The 23997-nt window shown below is 47.8% G+C and overlaps 1 protein-coding gene across 3 annotated transcripts in view; it reads right to left on the reverse strand.

Moving 5' to 3' along the window:
* The window catches only part of MED15 (mediator complex subunit 15), a 77877-nt gene that overhangs the window by 26336 nt on the left and 27544 nt on the right, over positions 1-23997 (reverse strand). For all 3 annotated transcript variants that reach the window (XM_023508016.1, XM_012812699.2, XM_023508017.1), the window contains exons 3-5: positions 7487-7538; positions 5518-5547; positions 3977-4186 (exon numbers count right to left, since the gene is read on the reverse strand). In XM_023508016.1, coding sequence (XP_023363784.1) covers positions 3977-4186; positions 5518-5547; positions 7487-7538 — 292 coding nt within the window. The remainder of the gene's footprint in view (positions 1-3976; positions 4187-5517; positions 5548-7486; positions 7539-23997) is intronic.

Below are 23997 nucleotides of genomic sequence, written 5' to 3' on the forward strand. Positions count from 1 at the left end.
CCTCCCAAGTAGCTGGGACCACAGGCGCCCGCCACAACGCCCGGCTATTTTTTGGTTGCAGCCGTCATTGTTGTTTGGCGGGGCCAGGCTGGATTCGAACCTGCCACCTTAGGTGTATGTGGCTGGCATCTTAGCCGATTGAGTCACAGGCGCCAAGCCTATCCTTTATTTCTTTATACGTGTTGAGCCTATAGCCAGCATCTGAAACCTCCTGTATGTGTGGTGTCTGGCATGTCTCCACCTGTGTACTGTCTCCAACCCCCTTCACGGTGTCTCTCCCTCCCTTCATACCTGGTGACTCTGGATTGTGTGCTTACTGCTTGACCTTAACCTGTCAATTCTCATAGGCCCACACCAGGAATGTGCTCCTCTAATCTGCACCTGCTTCTGGGGAAGCCGAGGTATATTCCTGGCTGCAGAAGAATCCCAGGCTCACCTTCCCACAAGCCAAGGCTCAGCAGGGTGAAGAGCTCCCCTCAAAAGTGCACCCTTCTAGGACCTACTTATCCATGAGCATCCAGGCTGTCATGCAGCTGGCAGTGGGAATTATTTTTAAAGTTAATTTTACATGCACATGATATAAAATTCACTGAGGAATGAAAGCACACAGCGAGAAAAGTAAGCCTCATTCCAACGCTGTACCACAGCCCCCAGCTATGTGGACAGTTAGCAGTTTCAGCATTTTCTGACTAATTCAGGTCACCCGGAGACTGTCAGTGTCCCCCAGCAAAACCTCTGACCAAGCTGGGCCCTCTTAGTGGATGAATGGCAGAGGGTCACTTAATTAAGCAGTAATGTTTGAAAAAGGTGTCGGGGGTGACAACCGTAGCTAAGTGGGTAGGGTGCTGGCCATATACACTGGGGTTGGCAGGTTTGAAACTAGCCTGAGCCAGCTGAAACAACAATGCCAACTGGAACAAAGAATAGCCAGGTGTTGAAGCGGGAACATGTAGTCTCAGCTACTTGGGAGGATGAGGCAAGAGAATTGCTTAAGCCCATGAGTCTGAGGTTGCTGTGAGCTGTGACACCACAGCCCTCTACACAGCGTGACAGCTAGAGACTCTGTCTCAAAAAAAAAAAAAAAAAAAAGAAGAAAAAGGTGTCAGGAAGGGATAACAAATGCCTATCAGGAAGTACAACCTATTTTACTATTTTAAGTAGGCCAGGAAGGCTAGGGGTCCAGAGTAAAGGGGGGGGGGTGGACCTCTAATAGAGGTTGTAGCAGGATGTAGAAGTAGAGAACCCACTTCAGTTTTCACTGACTGACTCATAGTAGACCAGGGCTTTGGGTAGATGAAAACAGGATGTGGGCCAAGGTCAGATTGGGGAGTGGTGGACAGGATAACACAGCTTCACCACTGAGCTTTTGACAAAGAGCTGCTTCGAAACAAAGTCTCTGGAGTGGGATTACAAGTCAAGTCATGGGAGCACTCTAAACTCATGGGGTTTTTGGGGGGTTTTCTTGTTTGTCTGGTTTTATTTTTTTTGATGATTTAAGAATTTTATTTTACTTTTTTTTTTGAGACAGAGTCTCATTATGTCACCCTTGGTAGAGTGCTGTGGTGTCACAGCTTACAGCAACCTCAAACTCTCAGGCTTAAGCCATTCTCTTGTCTCACCTCCCAAGTAGCTGGGCCTACAGGTGTCCACAATGCCTGGCTGTTTTTGGTTATAGTTGTCATTGTTGTTTGGCAGGCCTGGCCTGGGTTCAGGTGTATGTGGCTGGCACCCTAGTCGCTGAGCTATAGGCGCCAAGCCATATTTTATTTTACTTTATTTATTTATTTTTGAGACAGAGTATTACTCTGTGGCCCTGGGTAGAGTGTCATGGTGTCATACCTCACAGCAACCTCAAACTCCTGGGTTTGAGCGATCCTCTTATCTCAGCCTCTCGAGTAGCTGGGACTACAGGTGCCTGCCACAATGCCTGGCTACTTTTTCTACTTTTAGTAGAGGCAGGGTCTTGCTCTTCCTTAGACTGGCCTCAAACTCCTGAACTCAGGCAATCTACCCATCTTGGCCTCCCAAGTTCTTATTCTTTTTGAGATAGTGTCTTGTTCTAATGCCTGGGCTAGAGTACACTGGCATCATCATAGCTCACTGCAGCCTCCAACTTCTGGGCTCAACCCATCCTCTTGCTTCTACCTCCCAAGTAGCTGGGCTTACAGGTGTGCACCATAAAGCCTGACTGGTTAACTTTTCTTATTTTTAGTACAGACAAGGATCTTGCTAAGTTGTCTAGGCTGGTCTTAAATTGTGGCCTCAAGCAATCCTCTAGTTTCAGTCTCTCAAAAGTGCTAGGATTATAGGTATAAGCCATCGAGCCTGGCCCTAAATTTATACATTTTAAAATTACTTCTTATTATAAAATATAAATATTAAAAAAAAAAAAGCCCAAGTGGTACCCAAGAGTGTAATGCGCTAAGCAGCCAGAGCCAGCACATCTGTGCATCCTTCCATTAACCGGCCCCAGTGTCTGTTAGGTGTGTTGATGAGATGAGCAGAATGTGGATGAAGAACCAGGTGGACACTGTTTTAGGATGGGAAAGTCAGCAAGTGCTAAAAGTTAGATGGCAAGGAGTCAGCAAGCGAAGAGAATGAAGACCTGAGAAGGGAGGGGTGGCTAGGGATGAAGGACAAGTCTGGACAGGGGCAGGTGGGACTGAGGTTGCCTATAGCCTCTGACAAGAGGAAACACAACAGAATGGGTGAGCAAGGAGGGGTGTGGGGCCGGGGGCTATGGCATGATACTGCCCTCTTTACAGGGTTACTATGAGGAGTGCATGAAAAAGAGACCCAAACACCAAGGCCTGTGCACAGATATCCACTACAGCTTTATCTGTAACAGCCCCAAACTGGAAACAACTCAAATATCTTTCCAGAGTAAGTGGATAAACAAACTGGGGAACATCCATTCATGAACTATGACTTAACAATGAAGAACCATTGATAAAAAACCTGGATGGATCTCAAGGGCACCGGGGTGAGTTTAAAAGTTACATATGGCGCAATTCCCTTCTGTAACATCTGGAAAGGACAGCACCATGGGCAGAGCACAGATCAGCAGTGCCAAGGCTCAGGGTAGAGGGAGGGGCTGACTCTTCAGAGGTACACACCAGAGTTGGCTGGTGCTGATGAGTTTGACTGCTGATCGTGGTGATTACTTGATTCTACACATAACAAATCTCACAGAACAATAAAAACATTCAACCCAGGGAAGCACATAAAAACTGCTGACTTCTAAGTAAAGTCTCCACACCTGAGCTAGTAATACTACTCCCCCCCAACACCAACTTCTTATTTCAACAAATGTTCTATGTCAGACATTGCTGTTGGAGGCAGCTGGGTGAAGGGCACACAGGAGCTCTATGCTTTCTGTAACTTCCCGTGATTCTTAAACTATTTCAAAAACAGTTTCATAAAGGGAAGAAAATCACTGAAGTGCTTTGCAGTGGGCATAGCACACGGTAAAGTACTGATGAGAATCAGGCACATCAAAATGGGTCCTGGGAACCAGAGAAAGGAGGTTTTCCACAACCCCTTGACAGCAGCTCTTGTCCACCTGCGGCAGTGCGTGAGGACAAGGGATCATGTCATACAGAGAAACACAAGTAGAACAAAGCTCCTCCTTAGAGAAAAGGAAGTCTGATGACTTGCTACAGGCCACACCCACAGTGACCAAAAGACAGGGGCAGTACCACAAACTGTGGCTCAGCTGAGAGCACTAGAGGCACATTGCTTCTATTTCAGCAATAAGACACAGCCCTTCAGATGGCGGCCCCGGCCACCCCCAGCCTCCTTGATGTCCCATCCCACCTCACCCTTCTGGCAGGTCAAAGAAGGCTTAGAGCCTTTTCTCTCTATACACAACAAAGATATTAATAAAAAGTCAGTGCTATCTGAAACTTTTCCATGCTTGATGCCATAGGAAGAAAAGCAATAAAGAGTTGTCACCTCCAGGAAGTGCAGTACTCACTCTGTGGAGTTGCCGTAGACACAACAGCCATGCCATGAGGCGCCATCCCCGAGGTCCCAGGGGGTGGCTGCCCCGAGAGGGGCAACTGCCCCATGGCACCAAGGCTACCCATTCCGCCCAGTGATTGTCCTGGGCCCCGGGGAGGCATGCCGATTCCTGTGGCTCCTGTGGTGGGTCCACCAGTCAGGCTCTGGAGTGCATTCATTGGATCTGCAGGAACCCAAGGGCACAGAATCTCAGGAAAAGGTCTACTGAACTGGGCACGGCTCGCACATATCCAGATCCCTAGCTTGGACCTATTAAGGGACAAACAACCCCCCCGATGCCTGCAGCTGAACTGAAGGTGGGCAGAGGCCTTGAGAGAAGGTGGCAGTCCCTACCCTCCTGCTGCACGAGCACACAGCTAAGCCTTCCATGGACAACAAAGTACAATGCCCATCTACACAGCAAGGGGGAGCACAGTGGTCAGACCTGAGGCAAGGGGGAGTGGGCAGATGCTCTCCCAGGAAGGGCATAAGAGTACAGACACACCAGAGCCCCAAACCTTTGCTGTTGAGCCAGCTCAGCATGGGCCCATGTCCAGGGCCACTATGCCAGAGCAGCAAAGGTGTGGGAAGGCTGCACAGAGCACTGAAGGGTAAGGTGCCAACCCTTCCAGGTGAGCAGATGTGGCCCACTAAGCAAATCCATGGCCGAGAACAAGAGGCCCGATGCTATGTAGGTTCATGGCAAATAGCCACCTGTGAGGTGTGGCTCAGCAGGGTTACCCTGTCACAGAGCTGGGTGGTACCCCAGGACTTCATGCTTCAACACCAAGGGACGAATGCTTATCTACACACTCTTGACTAGCTGGCCAAGGATCCCCACACCAGCTGGGAGAAGGAGCCACATGGGCTGGTGGCTAAGGCATGCATGGGCAGCTGGCATTTGTGATCCCACTGCCTAGAGCAAGGCAGACAGCTATGTGATGTTGGCACACTCCCTTCCTGCTAAGTGGAAAGCAGCCAGCCAGCCTGGAGCTGATAAACCCCTTCAGTAGCAGCTTGGTCAGCAGAGACAGGGCTTAACTACAGGACCTCCTTATGTGATAAAACCCTGATATTAAAAAACAGACTTCTAAACTTACAAAGAAATCTAAGAAAGTGAATTCAACTGTACCCCATGACAGCTCTTCTCTCAGAAATTCTACTATAGACTGTTACACTGAATATACCATAATGATTCTCTCCTAGAGAGCTCAAAATGTTTAGCTATTTTTTAGCTTTCTGACTTTTTATAATCTTTTTGCTGGGCAAGGACAGCATTTGTGTGAAATGGGCTAAGGAAGGAGGCATCTCATCTAACTTCTCAGTCTGCAGGAAGACAGAGAGTGGAGGGAGACCAGGGCACAGCTAGCCGGCCCTCCCCTCCCAGAAGTCTTCCTTCTGTGGACATTCTCCTGTAGGAACAGGTCAATCCAGGCACACAAGCACACACTCTCATTCCTGCTGCCCCAAATCTAAGGCTGGGAAAAACTTTCATTTGAAAGGAAAAACTCTTACCACTGACGGAAGCTTGAGATTTCTTGTTATCTATGTAAAAATATAAACAAAAACCAAAGTAAACAAACTTTATATAACCACATATTTCCGTGGGTAAGTCAGTTTTGTAAGCATTTGCCCAGAGGTTATTTACTAAAACTGAGCTGACCCTGCCTAGAAACGAGACAGACAGACCATGCTGCCTCAAACTCAGCCCCATGGAGCTCCTAGCATTCCTTGGAACTAGGGGAGAACTGTCTGCTCCTGACAGACCTGAAACCACAAAGGACCTTGGGGCAGAGGGAACCAAGCCACTGTGGGGTCAACTTGGAGCCTTGGAGAACTGCCCCCAGGGCTGAGGCACACTAGGGTCTTGGCTCTGGGTCTTCACTCCCTTTCTTCCCTTCCAGGTTCAGGGTCTCAGTTCAGCCCTGAGCAACAAACAAGAGCACTACAGAAACTCAGGGGAGGCTGGCACGGTGCTGACACTCAACAGTGCCTCTAGTTCCAGCCTACTCTGGTGAGGCGGCACCTCCACTGTATCTCCATGTCCTAGACAAGGAAACTGAGGCTGTCCATGGCTGGCTGGCCCCAGCACGCCGTGATGGTGAACATCTGCACAGCCACTGGCCTAGAGCTCAGTGCTCAGCCCCTTCTCTGGGAACCCCCAATGCGCTGTGTGCACTATCCACGCCACTGTCCTCACAAACAGACTGTGGAAGTCCTGGCCAGGACATCAGGCTGGGTCAGCTGGGGTGCTGGTTCCCAGCTCCTGGTGCCTTCTCTTCTATACTTCCCAGCACCTTTCCATCATCACAAAGATAGTGAGACCCAGTGATGTCCACCTTGATTATGGAAAGCAGCAAAACCTACTGGCTCTTGGGGTGCTCACTGTCTCCCATTGCTCTTGATGACTGACACAGATGCTGCAGCTGCTTCTACGACCCATGTGCCCCTGTTCCTATACCAGGGGGGAAGGGTGACAAGACTTGCCAGGTATGTGTTCTAAGGACAGGCTTGTGTCAAGAGGAGCTCATCCCCGATGGTCACATGACTGCAGTGGGCAGCAGCCCACTGATTTCCTTCACGGGCTGTGACTATCCAGGAACAGTATTTATGTGCATTCACAAAGCACATAGAAGCACCATGACCACCACCCCAGGATGCAATCTCACTTCTGGGAGTGAGGGCTGCCACCGGGCCTAACACATAAACCACAGTGGGCTCTCCAAACCCAGAGAGGCATGATGTGAGGTGAGGGGACCCTCACCACAGCTGGGAACAAGAGGTGGGATTTGGGAAGCTTCTAATCTGGTGGGAATACATGTTTAGATCAAAACTCCACAGTCAATAAAATCAACTTTTTGGGAAGAAAGTTTCCATCCTAGGCAGTTGTCCTGCTTATTTAAGAACTACCCAGAAGTAAAAGCAATAGTCCTTTAAAAAAGAAGATTAGGGCTTGGCGCCTATAGCTCAACCGGCTAAGGCGCCAGCCACGTACACCTAAGGTGGCGGGTTCGAATCCCCAGCCCAGACCGGCCAAACAACAATGACGGCTGCAACCAAAAAATAGCCAGGCGTTGTGGCGGGCGCCTGTGGTCCCAGCTACTTGGGAGGCTGAGGCAAGAGACTCGCTTGAGCCCAGGAGTTGGAGGTTGCTGTGAGCTGTAATGCCATGGCACTCTACCCAGGGGGACAGCTTGAGGCTCTGTCTCAAAAAAAAAAAAAAGAAGATTAAACAGACAAGTGAAAGTATCAGTCCAGTTTAGATCACTCTGAAGACATTTCCATTATGCAGAATTGGGATTTATGAGGGGAACAAGAGGAGTCTGGGCTCAAATGAAATGCAGGGAAGAACTTCCCAGAAGGGGTGAGCTGACACAGACCTTCTGACTCAGGCACCACGGCCTGCCCAGAAAGCCTACACAAGGCAGCAACAAAGCTGGCTTCTCACAGCAGTAACAACCCAGAAATGCAAAATCTTACTTACGGATATCTCGAAAATGAATAATGAGCCTGGCCACAAGAGAAAGGTATTCGTCCTGAAAATAAAAATAGGAAGTTGTTTAATCCCAGATGAAGCAGCACAGCCATCTGACTCCCCCTCCTGCCCTTTACCCTGCCACTGTGCTAAGACTCTTCCAGAGAGACTGCCTGGTTCTGAGGCTGCTGATGCCCAGCAAGCTCAGCTCCCTCTGGAACCGTTTCTCAGAGGAAAGCTGTCAGTGCTCAGTGAGGCCAGCCAGTAAAAGGCACCAAGAAACAGAAGGGCACAGAATATCCTACTGCTGCTTCTCCACCCTAATGGGAAGAGCACTCAGCTGAGTGAACAGGGCCATCTCAAAGGGCACAGTTAGGCCCACAGGGACCAAGGAACTGGCCTGAGGTCACAAAGCCTATCAGAAGCAGCCGCTTTTGTCTTTGCACTATTTGTATCCAAGTATTTTCATTTTTAATGCCCAGCCTGTTGTTCCCTTTTCACTGCTGACGTGGTATCTGCTGCCAATCTGCATGGTGCGCTCCTAGCTGCGCTGTCCGTGATTCTGTGCTCATCTAAATTTATGGCACAGGCCAGGGAGAGAGCAGAGCGCCACTTGCAGGTAGAAGGTAAAAGTCATGCCTGCTTTGGGCCCTCTCAGTGTGGGCCACCAGGTTTCCACAACTGCCCTGCAGGATCTGCCGTCTGCCAATCACCTCTTTGCACCCAAGGACATTCACTCCTGGGCATTCCAGAAAAATTGCTACTGTGAGTTTGCCCTGTGGTCAACAAAGGGATGTCTGAGTTTAAAATCTTATTTCAGAGAAACATCCTTCCTCTCTGATGAAATGACCATCTTTCCCGCAAGGCAGCCCTGGCTCCCCACTCTGCTTGCTGGCCTTTTTCCAAGTCACCTGACACTGATGTCCAGGAGACATAGCAGACTGCCAGATGCTGGGGAAGGGAAAGAAAATGAAAAGTGGTCTCAGATGAGTGTAAAAAATACAGACACTTTCTAAATCTTTATGATCCCATGTCCATATCTAAGTTCTATCCTACCACTTTTTTTTTCAGCCTAGGGAATCAGTACAGGACGACGTGAAGGGTGAGGCCAGTCTGGGTGGACAGCAAGGCACTGTCAAAGCCAGGGCTGCCGGAGGCCTGTCTAGTCACCCAGCCCTTGGGGTCCCAGCCAGCCCTGCAAGAAAGACAAAGTGTGTGTGTGGGGGGGCTAGTTAGTAGGCTCTGGGGCTCGGGGGCCTTTTGAAGGATAGTAGAGTGGGGTATGATAAAGCTGTGGGAGCCAACGGAAGCTCAGGAATAGAAACAAGGTGGCCAGCTGTGGGGGAAGGGGACCTGTGAGCCAGGCCAGCATCTGACATCTCAAGGCTTGAGACCATCTCTTAAAGTCTGCGATGCCTTAAAAGAATTTGTTGTTTTTCTTTTCTTTTTTTTTTTGGAGACAGAGCCTCAAGCTGTCCCCCTGGGCAGAGTGCCGTGGCATTACAGCTCACAGCAACCTCCAATTCTTGGGCTCAAGCGAGTCTCCTGCCTCCGCCTCCCAAGTAGCTGGGACCACAGGCGCCCGCCACAACGCCCGGCTATTTTTTGGTTGCAGCCGTCATTGTTGTTTGGCGGGTCCGGGCTGGGGATTCGAACCCGCCACCTTAGGTGTACGTGGCTGGCGCCTTAGCCGGTTGAGCTATAGGCGCCGAGCCGAATTTGTTGTTTTTCAATATGCAGAAAAGGTAATAGAAGAGGAAGCAGGTTCCTTTGTTTTTATTTTAAGAGATGAGGTCTTGCTCGGCTACCCAAGCTAGAGCACAGTGGCGCCAGCACAGCTCACTACAACCTCAAACTCCTGGGTTCAAGCAACCCTCCTGCCTCAGCCTCAGAAATGACATCACCCCTGGCTGTTTTTCTGTCTTCTGTAGAGACAGGGTCTTGCTATGTTCCTCAGGATAGTCTTGAACACCTGACCTCAAGCAATCCCCCTACCCTGGCCTCCCAAAGTGCTCGGATTACAGGTGTGAGCTACCATTTCCCAGCCAAGGAAGTAGCTTTCAAGAGCAACAAGATGTCATACTTAGACATCAGACACACTAACTGAGGCTCAGAAGCCTGTCCCCAAATCCCTTCTGCACAGAGTCAAGACACAGTGACACCCACTGCCAGTCCAGAGCCTGGTGAGCAGGCGTGGCCACACTGCCCATGCCCAATGCCACTCCTTGCCCAGATGGAATGGCCTGTGTCATCTGCTTCAGCTCTCAAGACAAGGGTGAGGAGGCCTGAGGGGAGGAGGGAGCGGACACCTGATATGAGAACCAGGCTTGAAAGGCAATTCATCACTCTGCTTTCCTGGGCAAACCCACTTTCTACAATCATTCACATGCAGTCCCCACTGCATGAATGCAACCTACCCTCAAAAGCACCCAGGGCTCCTTGAGAACAGCCAGCAAGCTACAAAATACTAACAGGCCATGTGGTGCCACAAGAGCAATAGGAAGGTGCGTGGGGTGAGGATGAGACCATTGAAACATCAAAATGAACAACTGCAATAGAAGGAGACACAGCAGAGAACACAGCCCTGAGCTTGAAATGTCACTCAAAGGAAAAGAACCCATCTGTGCCCTTGGGCCGCTGCCTCCACTTGATAGACGGAAAGAGAATTCCTGGGGTCCTTCACAAGCACTGTTTCAAGCAACAAAACAGTCCTGGCTGAAGAAAAAGAGCCTCCTTGAGAGAAAAATTCCATGTAATAAATATGGGAGAAGAGCCAGAATTAAGGACAATTACCATTTTGCAATTCCTAATTAATTAACAGAATAGTGAGATGCTAACAAGGAGCTTTACAAGAAGAGAGTCAGGCTGCCACTCTCCAAACCCCCAACAATGCCCAGAAATGCAAATATAAGGTACCACCTCCATGTATTTTTCTAACAAGATCATGGTTCACAAGCAAGGGGCAGGCAGGATGAGTCAGACAACAGCGTGGGAGGCATCAGACCTTGTGGGGGGGTCCACAGGGCTGTCCGTTCCTTCACCAGGCTGTTAGTGTGCTGAAGGGAGAGAGGACCCTCACTCAGATCTTGATTCCAATAAGCAATTAGGGAAGAGTGCCGAAATGTGAGGGCGGCCTTCCCACTGGCAGATCATGAGGCCGTGTTATTGTCGGGTAGGAGGGGCCCTGGCACACATGCAGTGCGGCATGTAGTGATGCAGCAGCACCTCAGGAGAGACACAGACACGGAAGAGGGAAAGCCAGCAAGCTGCAACTGTTGACTCCAAGTTAGGGGAATAATAGGCCTCTGTGCTTTTATGTCTTTCTGGAAGTTTACTAACAGATTTAAAAAATACCATCAAATCCCAGATCAAGCACTCCTGTGCCAGTATCCTCAGGCCCCTGGGACCTCATGGCACAAGGCAGTCCCAGAGGTGCCCCGTGTCCCCTCCCCACCCAAGGAAACCACACAGTCCTGACCAGGACACCAAGGAAAGGCAGACCTGATATCCATCCCTCTCACTGTTCCATTAAAAATGCATATATAAATAAAAATAAAAAATACATATATACACTAGCTTTACTGAGACACCATTCACATGCCATAAAATTCACTCCCACTCCACTTATAGAGTGCCATTCAATGAGGCTGGGCACTGTGCTTCACACCTGTGATCCCAGCACTCTGGGAGGCCAAAGTAGGTGGACTGCCTAAGCAAGGGCAAGACCCCATCTCTGAAAATAGCTGGGTATTGTGACAGGCACCTGTAGTCCCAGCTACTTGGGAGACTGAGGCAAGAGGATCTCTAGAGCCCAAGAGTTTGAGGTTGCTGTGAGCCATGATACCTTGGCAAGCTTCTGGGGGCAACAAAGTGAGATTCTGTCTCAAAAAAAGAAAAGAGTGCCATTTAATGGTTTTTGGTACTATATGCTAAGAGATGTAGAACATTACCACAGTTGATTTTAGAACTTTTTTTTTTGAGACGGAGTCTCGCTTTGTAACCCTCAATGGAGTGCTGTAGCATTACAGCTCACAGTAACCTCAAACTCTTGGGTTCAAGCGATTCTCTTGCCTCAGCCTTCCAAGTAGCTGGGACTACAGGTGCCCACTAAAACACCTGACTATCTTTAGAGGTGGGGGGGGGGTCTTGCTCTGGGCTCAGGCTGGTCTTGAACCTGTGAGCTCAGGCAATCCACCCAACCTGGGCCTCCCAAGGGCTGGGATTACAGGTGTGAGCTATTTGTGCTCAGCAATTTTAGAACTTTTTAATTACTCCAAAAAGAAACTCCAGGCCCAGTGCCCATAGTGCAGTGGTTATGGCGCCAGCCACAAGCACTGAGGCTGACGGGTGCGAGCCCAGCCTGGGCCAGCTAAACAACAATGACAACTATGACGACAACAACAACAACAACAACAACAACATAGCTGGGTGCTGTGGTGAGCCCCTATAGTCCCAGCTACTTGGGAGGCTGAGGAAAGAGAATTGCTTAAGCCCAAGAGTGTGAGGTTGCTGTGAGCTGTGACGCTACGACACTCTGCCGAAGACAACATAGTGAGACTGTCTCAAAAAAAAAAAAAAGAAAGAAAAAAGAAATTCCATTTTCCCCATAGTACCCTTAGCCCTAGGCAACTACTGATCAATGTTTTACCTGTAGTAGGCTAAATAATGGGCCTCAAAGATATGAGGTCCTAGTCCCCAAGACCCGTAATGTTACCTTATTTGGGAACAGGGTCTTTGAAGGTGTGATTAAGTTAAGGATCTTGAGATAAAGGGATAAGCCTGGGTTATCCAGGTGGGCCCTAAATGCAACTCCATGGGTCCTTACTAGGAGGCAGAAGGACACCTCAAATACACACAGAATGTGGTGTGAAGATGGAACAGAGAGATGCTAGCCTTGAAGACCTGAGTGATAACTGCCACAAGATCAGGAACACCAGGCTTAGCGCCCATAGCACAGTGGTTATGGTGCTGAGCACATACACCTAGGCTGGAGGGTTCGAACCCGGCCTGGGTCAACTAGACAACAATGACAACTACAACAAAAAAATAGCCGGGTATTGAGGCAGGTACCTATAGTCCCGGCTACTTGGGAGGCTGAGGTAAGAGGACCACTTAAGCCCAAGATTTGGAGGTTGTCGTGAGGTGTGACGCCACGGCATTCTACTGAGGGCGACATAGTGAGACTGTTTTAAATAAAAACAAAAGATCAGGAGCACCAGCAGCTACCAGAAGCTGGAAGATGCAAGGGACAGATTCTTCCTGAGGGAACACAGCTTTGCTGACATTGTGATTCCAGTCCACAATACTGACTTCAGACTTCTGGCCTTGAGAACCATAAAAGACTGAACAGCTATCTTTTTTTTTTTTTTTTTTGGAGACAGAGTCTCACTATGTCGCCCTTGGTAGAGTGCCATAGTGTCATAGCTCATAGCAACCTCAAACTCTTGGGCTTATGTGATTCTCTTGCCTCAGCTTCCCAAGTAGCTGGGATTACAGGCACCGACCACAATGCCCAGCTATTTGTTGTTGTAATTGTCATTGCTGTTTAATAGGCCCCGGGCTGGGTTTGGATCTGCCAGCCCCAGTGTATATGACCGGAGCCCTAGGCACTGAGCCGAGCCTAAACTGCTATTCTTTCAAGCCACCAAGCAGCCACATTATAAGAACACAGGAGAGAGATGCCTAAAAATGTGGCAGTGGCTCTGGAATTGGATAATGAGGAGAGGCTGGTAGATTTCTCAGAAGTGTGACAGATGGCATTGATAGGCTACTGGCAGACATACAGGTGTTACAGGACTTGCCAGCAGACGCTGATACAGAAAGCTGATATTCAAGAAACAATACTATACTATCAAAAATAGAAAGTGGGCAGAAATATACATGTTAAAGGTGATTTTAAGAAGGGCTCAAAGGACATGTGGAGCATGTTACTGGAAACTAGGGTAAAGAGGACCCTTATTGTACAGGTACAGAAGGCTTAACTGGGTTGTGTCCCACGGTGGGGAAGGCAGAACTATAAGCAATGAACAGGCATATTTTAGTCAACCAGCCTTTCAAGCAAAGTGATGTAGATTCAGCTAGGAACGCAAGAGGAAAGAGATAAATTGTGGGAAGAACTACTAGGCAAAATGAACCTGGACTTGATGATTTGGAAAATTCTCAAGCCATTTAGACTCAAATAAACAGACAAAATGCTAAAATTAGGAAAATGTGATCTGGAGAGAAGGCCTAAGGTGTGGCCGGCCAACTTCTGCTAGTGTCCAAGAGATTAAAATGTGATTCATAGAGCTGTGCCTATGGCTCAACGGGTAGGGTGCCAGCCCCATATACTGAGGGTGGCTGGTTCGAACGTAGCCCCAGCCAAACTGCAACAAAAAATAGCCAGGTGTTGTGGTGGGCGCCTGTAGTCCCAGCTACTTGGGAGGCAGAGGCAAGAGAATTGCCTAAGCCCAAGAGCTTGAGGTTGCTGTGAGCTGTCAGCTATGACGCCATAGCACTCTACCAAGGGCGACAAAGTGAGACTCTGTCTCTAAAAAAAAAAAGTGATTCATGAATCTTCTCAATCATCTCAGAGGCTTTTAAAGACATGAAATTATCTAGGAAAGATCTTTTGAAAAATTTTGTCTAATGGCATAAATCACAAGACATACACAGGAGACCCACAAGGTCTTTGAGACTGTTATACCAGCAGAAACACTGCCAGCTTAGACTGAAAGGTTCAGAGACTAAACAAAAATCAAAGAAGGGTATTGGGTTCCCAAAATTCTACAGGTAGGAAACAGGCTGATTAAACTACTCACCCATGGTATTGGGGGGATAAAGTTGGGAGGGTTAATGAGTACAAAAATACGGTTAGGTACAATGAACAATATTTGATATCATAACAAAGTGACTATAGTCAACAATAAATTACAATATACTTTAAAATAACTAGAAGAGGGAAATTAGAATGTTTCTAACACAAAGAAATGACAAATGCCTGGGATACCTCAATTACCCTAAGCTATGACGCTACAGCACTCTACCGAGGGAACATAGTGAGACTGTCTCAAAAAAAAAAAAATTCTTGGCTCGGCGCCTGTAGCTCAACCGGCTAAGGCGCCAGCCCCATACATTAGAGCTGGCGGGATCAAAACCAACCCGGGCCCGCCAAACAACAATGACGGCTGCAACCAAAAAATACCCAGGCATTGTGGCGGGCGCCTGTGGTCCCAGCTACTTGGGAGGCGGAGGCAAGAGACTCGCTTGAGCCCAGGAGTTGGAGGTTGCTGTGAGCTATAATGCCATGGCACTCTACCCAGGGGGACAGCTTGAGGCTCTGTCTCAAAAAAAAAAAAAAAAAATTCTTTGTGACTACTTTATTCATTTACTTAAAATATTCATAATATTTTAAGTCCACCATTTGTAGCATTTATCAGCACTTCATGTGGCCAAATAACATTCCATTGTATGAATATTCCACATTCTGCTTAGCTGATAGGCACTGGGGTTGTTTCTACTTTTATGAATAATGCTATAAACATTTTTGTGCAAGTTTTTGTATGGACATGTTTTCATTTCTCTCGATATACCCAAGAATAGAACTGGGTCATACGGTAACGCTACATTTAATTTTTTAAGGAAGTGCTTGCTATGTTTTCACAGCAGTTGTGCCACATTCCATTCTCTCCAGCAATGTATGAGGGATGGGTCCAATTTCTGTCTTTGCTAACACTTCTTATTGTCTATCTTTTTTGATTATAGCCACCAGAATGGGATTTGCAATCCCCCTCATTACTGCAAATCCCTTAGAGATGCTGAACGTCTTTTCATAGCCTTATTGACCATTTGTCTATCTTTGAAGAAATGTCTACGAGAGTCCTTTGCACATTTTTTTTTAAACAGACTTAATTCTCTTTATTATTCTTGTATAAAAATCTCGTGTTTCCCCGAAAATAAGACCTACCCCCAAAATAAGCCCTAGCAGGATTTCTATGCATTTGTTAAATATAAGCCCCACCCCAATAATAAGACCTAGTGATGGGCGTGGCTGTGCAGATACGCTGCACACCATGCCATGCATTTCAGTGTGGAGCGGTAAGGAAGACTAGAATACCTTTTATCTGCCACAGCTCCTTTCTCTGAGCCATTTGCACTTGTGCAGGTGCACATGTAGTAACCTCAGGTCGCAGGCATCCTATTGCGCACGTGTGAATGGCTAGGAGAAAGGAGTTCACGCATCACTAGCATCAGCCCCACCAAGGTCGGGCCCCCCCTGTCAGATTCCAGAAAATGACTTAACTGTATTTGAATAAACACAGATTGTTGTATTATACTTAATAAAAATAAGATGTCCCCTGAAAATAAGCCCTAGTGTGTCTCCTTGAGAAAAAATAAATATAAGACAGTGTCTTATTTTCAGGAAAATATGGTATGTTGTAACCACAGCCAGAGCCTGGGTCCTCTATACAGAGACTCTGGTGTGGGTCTTGACAAGTTAGTCAGTGAATTCCTAGTAAGGAGACTTGGTGAATACTGTCTCTTTCCAGAGGTCAGGAGTGAGAGAGCTATAGGTCTTGGAAATGGCATCAAAAGTGGCCTTGGCGAAGTTGCTGGGTGGCAGTGCAGCCCCTGGCTGGGGAGTAGCAGTCATCAATGCCAGCCATCAATGCAGCAGCTTCATGGGTGCTGAGATGATGCCAGTTCCTCTAGGAGCAGGAATGAGACGTACCAGCACAGAGCCACAGTGGCCTGTCACCTTGCAAGAAGCAGTGTAGGGCTTGCTGATCTTGTTCTCCCGGTTGCCTCTCTGCACGGGGACAGTAGAGAGCTTGCCCAGGGTGATGGCCCCTCACACAACAGTGGCTACTTCCTAGTAGCACCTAACACCCAGACTGACATGGCCATTGTAGTCCCCAATAGCAACTCCTTGAACCTGGTCCACTGGCCAGTGCAGGTCTGCTTTTACACTGTCATTATTTTCAAAACCTCATCCTTGAGAAATGCCTCCAAGAAAAAGTCAATGATCTCAGAGTCCTTGACAGGCAGGGAGAAGAGACAGATCTCTCCCAGGGATTTGATCTTCACATCCTTCACCACCTTGGTGACAAACATCCACTCTTTGTCCCCTGCAGACTCTGCACCCTTGGCCCCGATCCAGACCACAGCTGTGACCTTGGCCCTGAATGCTGCTGCTGAGGCCTCCAGAGAAACTATCATGGCCTCCCATTCCTGGGGCCACTGGGGCCTCCAGGCCCTTCTGCTACACCAGCATTATCCACCCATTGGTGTTTTCATTAGAGAAGAAGCCCTTTGCCCATTTTATATTTATTTATTTTGAGACAGAGTCTCACTATGTCACCCTCAGTAGAGTGCTGCAGCGTCATAGCTCACAGCAACCTCAAACTCTTGGGCTCAAGTGATTCTCTTGCTCAGCCTCTCGAGTAGCTGGGACTATAGGCGCCTGCCACAATGCCTGGTTATTTTGTTGTTGTTGTAGTTGTCATTGTTGTTTGGCAGGTCCAGGCTGGGTTTGAATCTGCCATCCTTGGTGTATGTGGCTGGAACCCTAACCCACTGAGCTCTAGGCACTGAGCCTATTTTATTTTATTTTATTTTATTTATTTTTTGGAGACAGAGTCTCACTATGTTGCCTTCAGTAGAGTGCCATGGCATCACAGCTCACAGCAACCTCAAACTCTTGGGCTTAAGTGATTCTCTTGCCTCAGTCTCCCAAGTAGCTGGGCGGGGACAACAGGCGCCTGCCACAATGTCCAGCTATTTTTTTGTTGCAGTTGTCATTGTTTAGCAGGCCCAGGCTGGGTTCGAACCCATCAGCCCTGGTGTATGTGGCTGCTGTCCCAACCACTGAGCTATGGGCACTGAGCCTTTTGCCCATCTTGCCTCAGTTTTTCTATTTTTAGTAGACACGGGGCCTTGCTTTCAGGCTGGTCTTGAACTTGTGGGCTCAAGCAATCCACTTGCCTCGGCCTCTCAGAGTGCTAGGATTATAGGCACAAGTCACCACGTCCGGCCCCTTTGCCCATTTTTTAATGGTGTTTTTTTTTCCTTTGGTGGCACTGAGTTGTAGGAGTTCATTATATATTCTGGATATTTGAGTTGCATAGTTCTTTTTACTCTTTTTTTTCCCAGTGATCTCTGAACTCTTTATTGGTATAAGGGCACGCTGCTCTTACTGCCTCAGTGTTTCAGGACTTTGGTGTCGTTGGTCTCAGACACCACTTTGCTGTCCACTATCCTGCGGGGGGTGGTCTTTTGGATGGTTTGCATAGAGTTGCTGCTGTCCAGGGCATCACCATGGTTGAAGTCCTCCCCGTCTTCTAGCAGGTGGCAGTAAGTGGCGATCTCAGTCAGCCTCTACCTTGACCTTGACATTCAGCAGTGCCTCATACTTCTGGGCCTGGTGCTGCCCCCCTGCCCGGGTCTGTGCCAACTCTGACTCCAAATGCAGCAGGACCCCACTGAGTTGCTCCATCTGCATGGCGTAGTGGGCCTCCACCTCCTCAGGCTGTCCTCCAACCTGGACTTCTGATTTCTCATGGAGTCCAGTTCAATCTCCAAGGACTGGACTGTACACGTCAGCTCTGTGAGCACTGTCTTAGCAGCTCTGACCTCAGCAAACTGTGAGGTGACCACTGAGGTGCTCTCCTCAATCTGCTAGGACCAGGGCTTGGCCAGCTCTTCTTGGTTCTTCTAAGCCAGCTCATCATACTGGGCCCGCATATCTGCCATGATCTTGCACAGGTCCTGGGATGTGGGAGCATCTACCTCCACAGTCAACCCAGAGCTGATAATTTGAGCTTGTAGGACTTTTTACTTCCTCCCCATGGGTCTTCTTCATGAAGAGCAGCGCCTCCTTGAGAGCTTTGATCTCTGCCTCCAGCTGAAGCCGAGTGACACTGGTGTCATCAGTGACCTCATGGAGCCCATGGATATCACTCTCCACAGATTGGTGCATGGCCAGCTCTGTCTCACATTTGACTCAGAATTCATCAGCAGCAAGATGGGCAGTGCCAATCTGCAGAAACATGTGGGCATTGTCCACAGAATTTGCAAAGATCTGAGCCCTCAGGTCCTTGACGGTCTTGAAGTAATGCACCCAGTTTCTGACCTAGGGCCGCTTCTTCTCCAGGTATTCCCAGATTTTGCTCTCCAGCCTCCAATTATGGGTCTCCAGGTTCCTTACTCTGTCCAGGTAGGAGGCCAGGCGGTCATTCAGTTCTTGCATGGTCTCCTTCTCAGTCTGGATGTCCCATATTCCTGCCAGAACCCAGGCCATCCCCCTGGACCCCTAGCTGCCCCGGAAACTGGTAGAGTGGGACATGGAGATCTGGGAGCCCAAGCCCCCGGCATCTGCATAGCTGCTAGCTGTGCTGCTGGCAGGCTGGACACTGTAGCTGGGTCTCTATGTCTGCCTCCTCCCCCTTGCTCTCCTGGGGAAAGGCCAGGGACTGGTAATTGCTGGAGAAGGCGGTGGAACAAGTGGTGAAGGACATGATGTCTGAAGAGGAGAGGACAAGACTTGGGCGAGCTAGGGTTTTTACTCTCTTGATAGTGTCCTATAATGCAAGAAAGTTTTTAATTTTGATAAAGTAAAATTTATGTTTTCTTTTGTTGCTCATGCTTTTGGTGTCACATCTAAGAAACCATCACCTAATCCCAGGTTACAAAAATGTATACCTCTATTTTCTTCTAAGAGCTATATTGTTTTAGCCCTTAAATTTAGATTTCTGATCCATTTTGAGTGAATTTTTACATACTGCATGAAGGTGAGGTCAAAGCTCAATATTTTTTACGTGGCTATACAGTTGTCCTAGTACCATTTGCTGAAGGAGGATTATTTTCCACTGAATTAGTTTGGCACCAATGTTAAAAGCTTAACTGAAAGTAAACATGAGGGCTTTTCTGGACTCTGTGTCTACTGCATCCACCTACACACTCACCCTCATGCAGGGCCACGCAGTCTTGATTATAGACTGCAGCTCTGTATTGTCAGTAGTTTGCGTTTTAAAATTAGAAAGCAGAAGTCTTCCAATTTTGGTCTTTTTCAAGATTGTTTTGGCTATTCTGGCTTCCATACATTTCCTTATCATCAGCTTGTCAGTTTCTACAAAAAACTCTTTGAAAGTGGCCCCAATATATTTAAAAATACTTATCAATAGAAGGCACTCCAGAGCCAGTGTTACTTTCTTGAGACTTTTGATGAGCATTATGCAAGGATTCAAGTATTTTAAGTTCTTATTTTTATATATTATAAAATATTTTAGACATCAAAAAATGAATAATAATACAAATGTCAATGGCCCCTTACCCAGCTTAAATTTAAAAATAAGATCAGCATGCTGAGCATGGTGGCTCACCTGGGTAATCCTACCACTCTGGGAGGCCAAGGCAGGTGCATGGCTTGAAGTCAGGAGTTCAAGACTAGCCTGAGCAAGAGCAAGAATCCCATATCTACTAAAAATAGAAAAACTAGCCAGGCGTTGTGGTGGGTGCCTATAGTCCCAGCTAATTGGGAGGCTGAGATAAGAGGATCACCTGAGCCCAAGAGTTTGAGGTTACTATGAGCTACAACACCATGGCAACCTACCCAGGGTAACAGAGGAAGACTATTAAAAAAAAAAAAAAAAACCAACAGCAAGCAAGCAAGCTCACTCCCCGTGCTTCCTCTGACTTGCCCTGCACCTGAGCTCCTTCTTCTTCCCCAGGAAACTGGGGAAACATCATAAGGATTAGACAGTGTTTATAAAGTACTTCTCTCAGGGTCTTAACACACATATATTTGTAATATAGCTACTGAAAACCCAACAATTAGAATTTTAAATCAGGCATATGAGCAAGTATGTCTCTTCAGGATGGCACATGAGTCCCAAGAGCCACATACAGTTGGGTTAGGGCAGAAGAACACTGCCTACTATGAGGAGGACGTGGAACCCTTGTTCTAAGCCAGCCATAGCCAGTGACACCCAGGGCTTTCTAGCAGATCTGAGCAGTTAACACAGTGTTAATCATTTCACATGTTCACATCTTTCAATGCACACATCGTGCTTTTCTCAGCTCAGACTCAGTGCTTCCCACACCTAAATGCTACGGTGAGTAACTGTTTTTGATTAATAGGCACAGCAGATACATTCAGACTTAGAGAAAAGCCCAATCTTGGGCTTATGAGATCTCCTTTAATCAGATGCATGTTGCCTGCCTCCTCCCTCTTGCTCTCCTAGGGAACACAGTCAGGCCTTGTGCATATATTCCAGCTAGCTGGTTGTTCACCTCAGGCTTTCCTTTCTGGTAAGTCTTAAAGTGGCTTCCCAGTTCTGATACTCCTGGACTCGCGAGTCCCTGAGTTTGTTTCACCTTAACTCCCCAGACAGGGTTCAGTTCTACACTAGTCATTTCTAAACTGCAAACCAGTACTTTCGTATAATACTGTGTTAAGTACAAAACATATAAGGTTACATTTTTAAATGCCAAGTAAGCATATATTCAGAAATATACCCAGCTATAGTAATCTCGCCACACTGCTTCTGTAGGTGCTAACACAGAGGTGCCAACTGCCTTCTCATTAAGTAGATGCCAAATCTTCCTGAACCTTCAAGAGGCTGGTTAGCGCATTTAGAGATGCCATCATCGCTATCACCCAGGAGGCACAGCTTTTTGTTTCCCTCAGCCTCCTTTCAGCAAACAACAGTCTCATCTGTAAGAATCAAGGTATTAAGGAATCAAAATGTGCATCTGGGTGTTTTTTGCTTTGATAGATGGAAGTCAGTGAGAGATGTGGCTAAGAGTGTGGGCTCTGACATCAGAGCCTCAGATTTCTATCAGGGTTCTACCTCTAACCTGGCAAACGACATCCTGAGCATGAAAATTAGCATTTATGTATCTGAGTTTCCTGTCTGTAAGATGAAAAGAGTGTCTCTCCTATACCAGGCGACTAAGTTGATTGGGGATCAAATGAGTTTGCACATGTGAAGCATGCAAAATGGGACCTTGCAAATGCAGCCCAGTCGTTAGACCTGGAACCAGCCAATAACAGGATGGGGGAGAGCTTTAACTTGGGGTACTAATGCCCACATTTGAGGCATGAGCTCATTACAGGCAGTTTGGTGACTTTCTCTAGGCAAGTACACTCAAGGCTTTCCATCAGACAGCCTGAGGTGCCCATTAGCATCCCAGTTTTCTTTGAGATGGGCACCTCTGAACCCACAAGCTTGCACAATTCCAAGGAGAGGTCATTCCTCTCCTCCATGACCCACAACCTCCTAGCCCCTGCTGGGTCTGGAAACTCAGAGAAATCTCTTCCTCATCTGCTCTGGGGTCCTGCCTTTTTTTTTTTTGAGACAGTCTCAAGCTATAGCCCTGGGTAGAATGCCATAGCGTCACAGCTCACAGCAACTTCCAACTCTTGGGCTTAAGCAATCCCTTTGCTTCAGTTTTTCTATTTTTTTTTTTTTTTGTAGAGACAGTCTCACCTTATCACCCTCAGTAGAGTGCTGTGCAGTCACAGCTCACAGCAACCTCCAAGTCCTGGGCTTAGGCAATTCTCTTGCCTCAGCCTCCTGAGTAGCTGGGACCACAGGCACCCGCCACAAGGCCCAGCTATTTCCTGTGACTTGGCTAGGGCTGGGCTTGGCTAGGGCTGGGTTTGAACCCGCCCCCCTCGGTATATGGGGCCGGCGCCCCACCCACTGAGCCACAGGCGCCGCCTTTTATTTATTTATTTATTTTTAGTAGAGATGAGGGGGGTCTCACTTTTTGCTTAGGCTGGTTTGGAACCCATGAGCTCAAGCTATCCACCCACCTAGGCCTCCCACAGTGCTAGGATTACCGATGTGAGCCACCATGCCTGGCCTGGGGTCATGCCTTTTAAATTCTTCCCTTGTTGTTTTTATAGGGCCTCAGACAGCAGGGGCAGGTAAACAGTGTGCCTATCTTGACCTGGAGAGCCTCCCACAGGCCACCTGCTGCGAAGGACCTCACCATGCTAACTGGTATCTGCCTCTGTGTGGAGCCTGAGCAGTAGTAAAACAATGGACAGCAGACAACAGCACCAAAGTGAAACATCTGGCCTTATAAAACGGACAAAGAAATGCCCAACACAGTCCTTATAATACAACACTTCTTTTCCAATTAGTCAGGGCTCCTCTTGGAGTTGAGCAGTGTGTGGGTTATAATATTTCAGAGTAAATTGCCATGGTGAGGGACTGCTCTGCTGCTAGACACCTCCCGTGGGATGGAAGGCTTACTCTTCAGCTGCTGAGAGGGTTTCAGTGGTAGTCAGTCTCCACCCTGTCCCCCCACTGGCCTCCCTGTACCCACAGGCCATTGTTCATACCAAAAGGTGGAAGCAATTTACCCTCCCTTGAATCTTCATTGGCCTTAGGACTCACTGTATCCAAGAGATGTTCTAGGGCCCCTGAAGACTGCCAGTTTCCACTCCTTCCTCTTGGAAGCCAGCTGCTATGCTATGAGGGAGTCTGGGCTATGCTGCTAACTGATGGGCAGAGACTTTATGGCTCTTCCAGTCTGGCTAGTCTGCCAGCTGAATGTAGCCACATAAGAAGTCACAAGTGAGACTGGTAGAGTGGTGTGGCCAGCGAATCCCATCTGTCCCAACTCCTAACACACAGAATTGGTAAAAATAATAACTCATATTTTGGGTGGCGCCTGTGGCACAGTGAGTAGGGTGCTGGCCACATACATAGAGGCTGGCAGGTTAGAACCCGGCCCAAGTCAGCTAAACAACGACAACTGCAACAAAAAAATAGCTGGGCGTTATGGTGGCTGCCTGTAGTCCCAGCTACTGGGGAGGCCGAGGCAAGAGAATCGCTTAAGCCCAAGAGTTTGAGGTTGCTGTGAGCTATGACACCACAGCATTCTACCGAGGGCAACACAGTGAGACTCTGTCTCAAAAAAGAAAGAAAGAAAGAAAGAAAAAAAAGGGCAATAACAAGTGTTAGGGAAAACAGGAAGAAATTACAATCTCATGAGTTGCTGGTGGGAATTTAAAATGCTGCAGTTGGCTCAGCACCTCTGGCTCAAGTGGCTAAGGCACCAGCCACATACACCTAAGGTGGCAGGTTCGAATCCAGCCCGGGCCCGCCAAACAACAATGACAGCTGCAACCAAAAAATAGCCAGGCGTTGTGGTGGGCGCCTGTGGTCCCAGCTACTTGGGAGGCGAAGGCAGGAGACTTGCTTGAGCCCACGAGTTGGAAGTTGCTATGAGTTGTGATTCCATAGCACTCTACCCAGGGGGACAGCTTGAGGCTTTGTCTCAAAAAAAAAAAAAAAAATGCTGCAGCTGCTTTGGAAAACCATAGGGCAGTTCCTCAAAAGGTTAAATACAGAGTTACCATATAATCCAACAACTCTACCCCTAGGTATATACCCAAGAGAAAGGAAAACAAGCCCATACAAAAACTTGTACATGAATTACCATTCAGCATTATTTGCGAGAGCCAAAAAGTAGAAACAGTCCAAATGGCCATCAACTGATGAATAGGTACATAAAATGCAATAAAA

Source organism: Otolemur garnettii, unplaced genomic scaffold (genome assembly GCF_000181295.1).
Source record: "Otolemur garnettii isolate 467f Iridium unplaced genomic scaffold, OtoGar3 scaffold00218, whole genome shotgun sequence".
Taxonomy (NCBI): domain Eukaryota; kingdom Metazoa; phylum Chordata; class Mammalia; order Primates; family Galagidae; genus Otolemur; species Otolemur garnettii.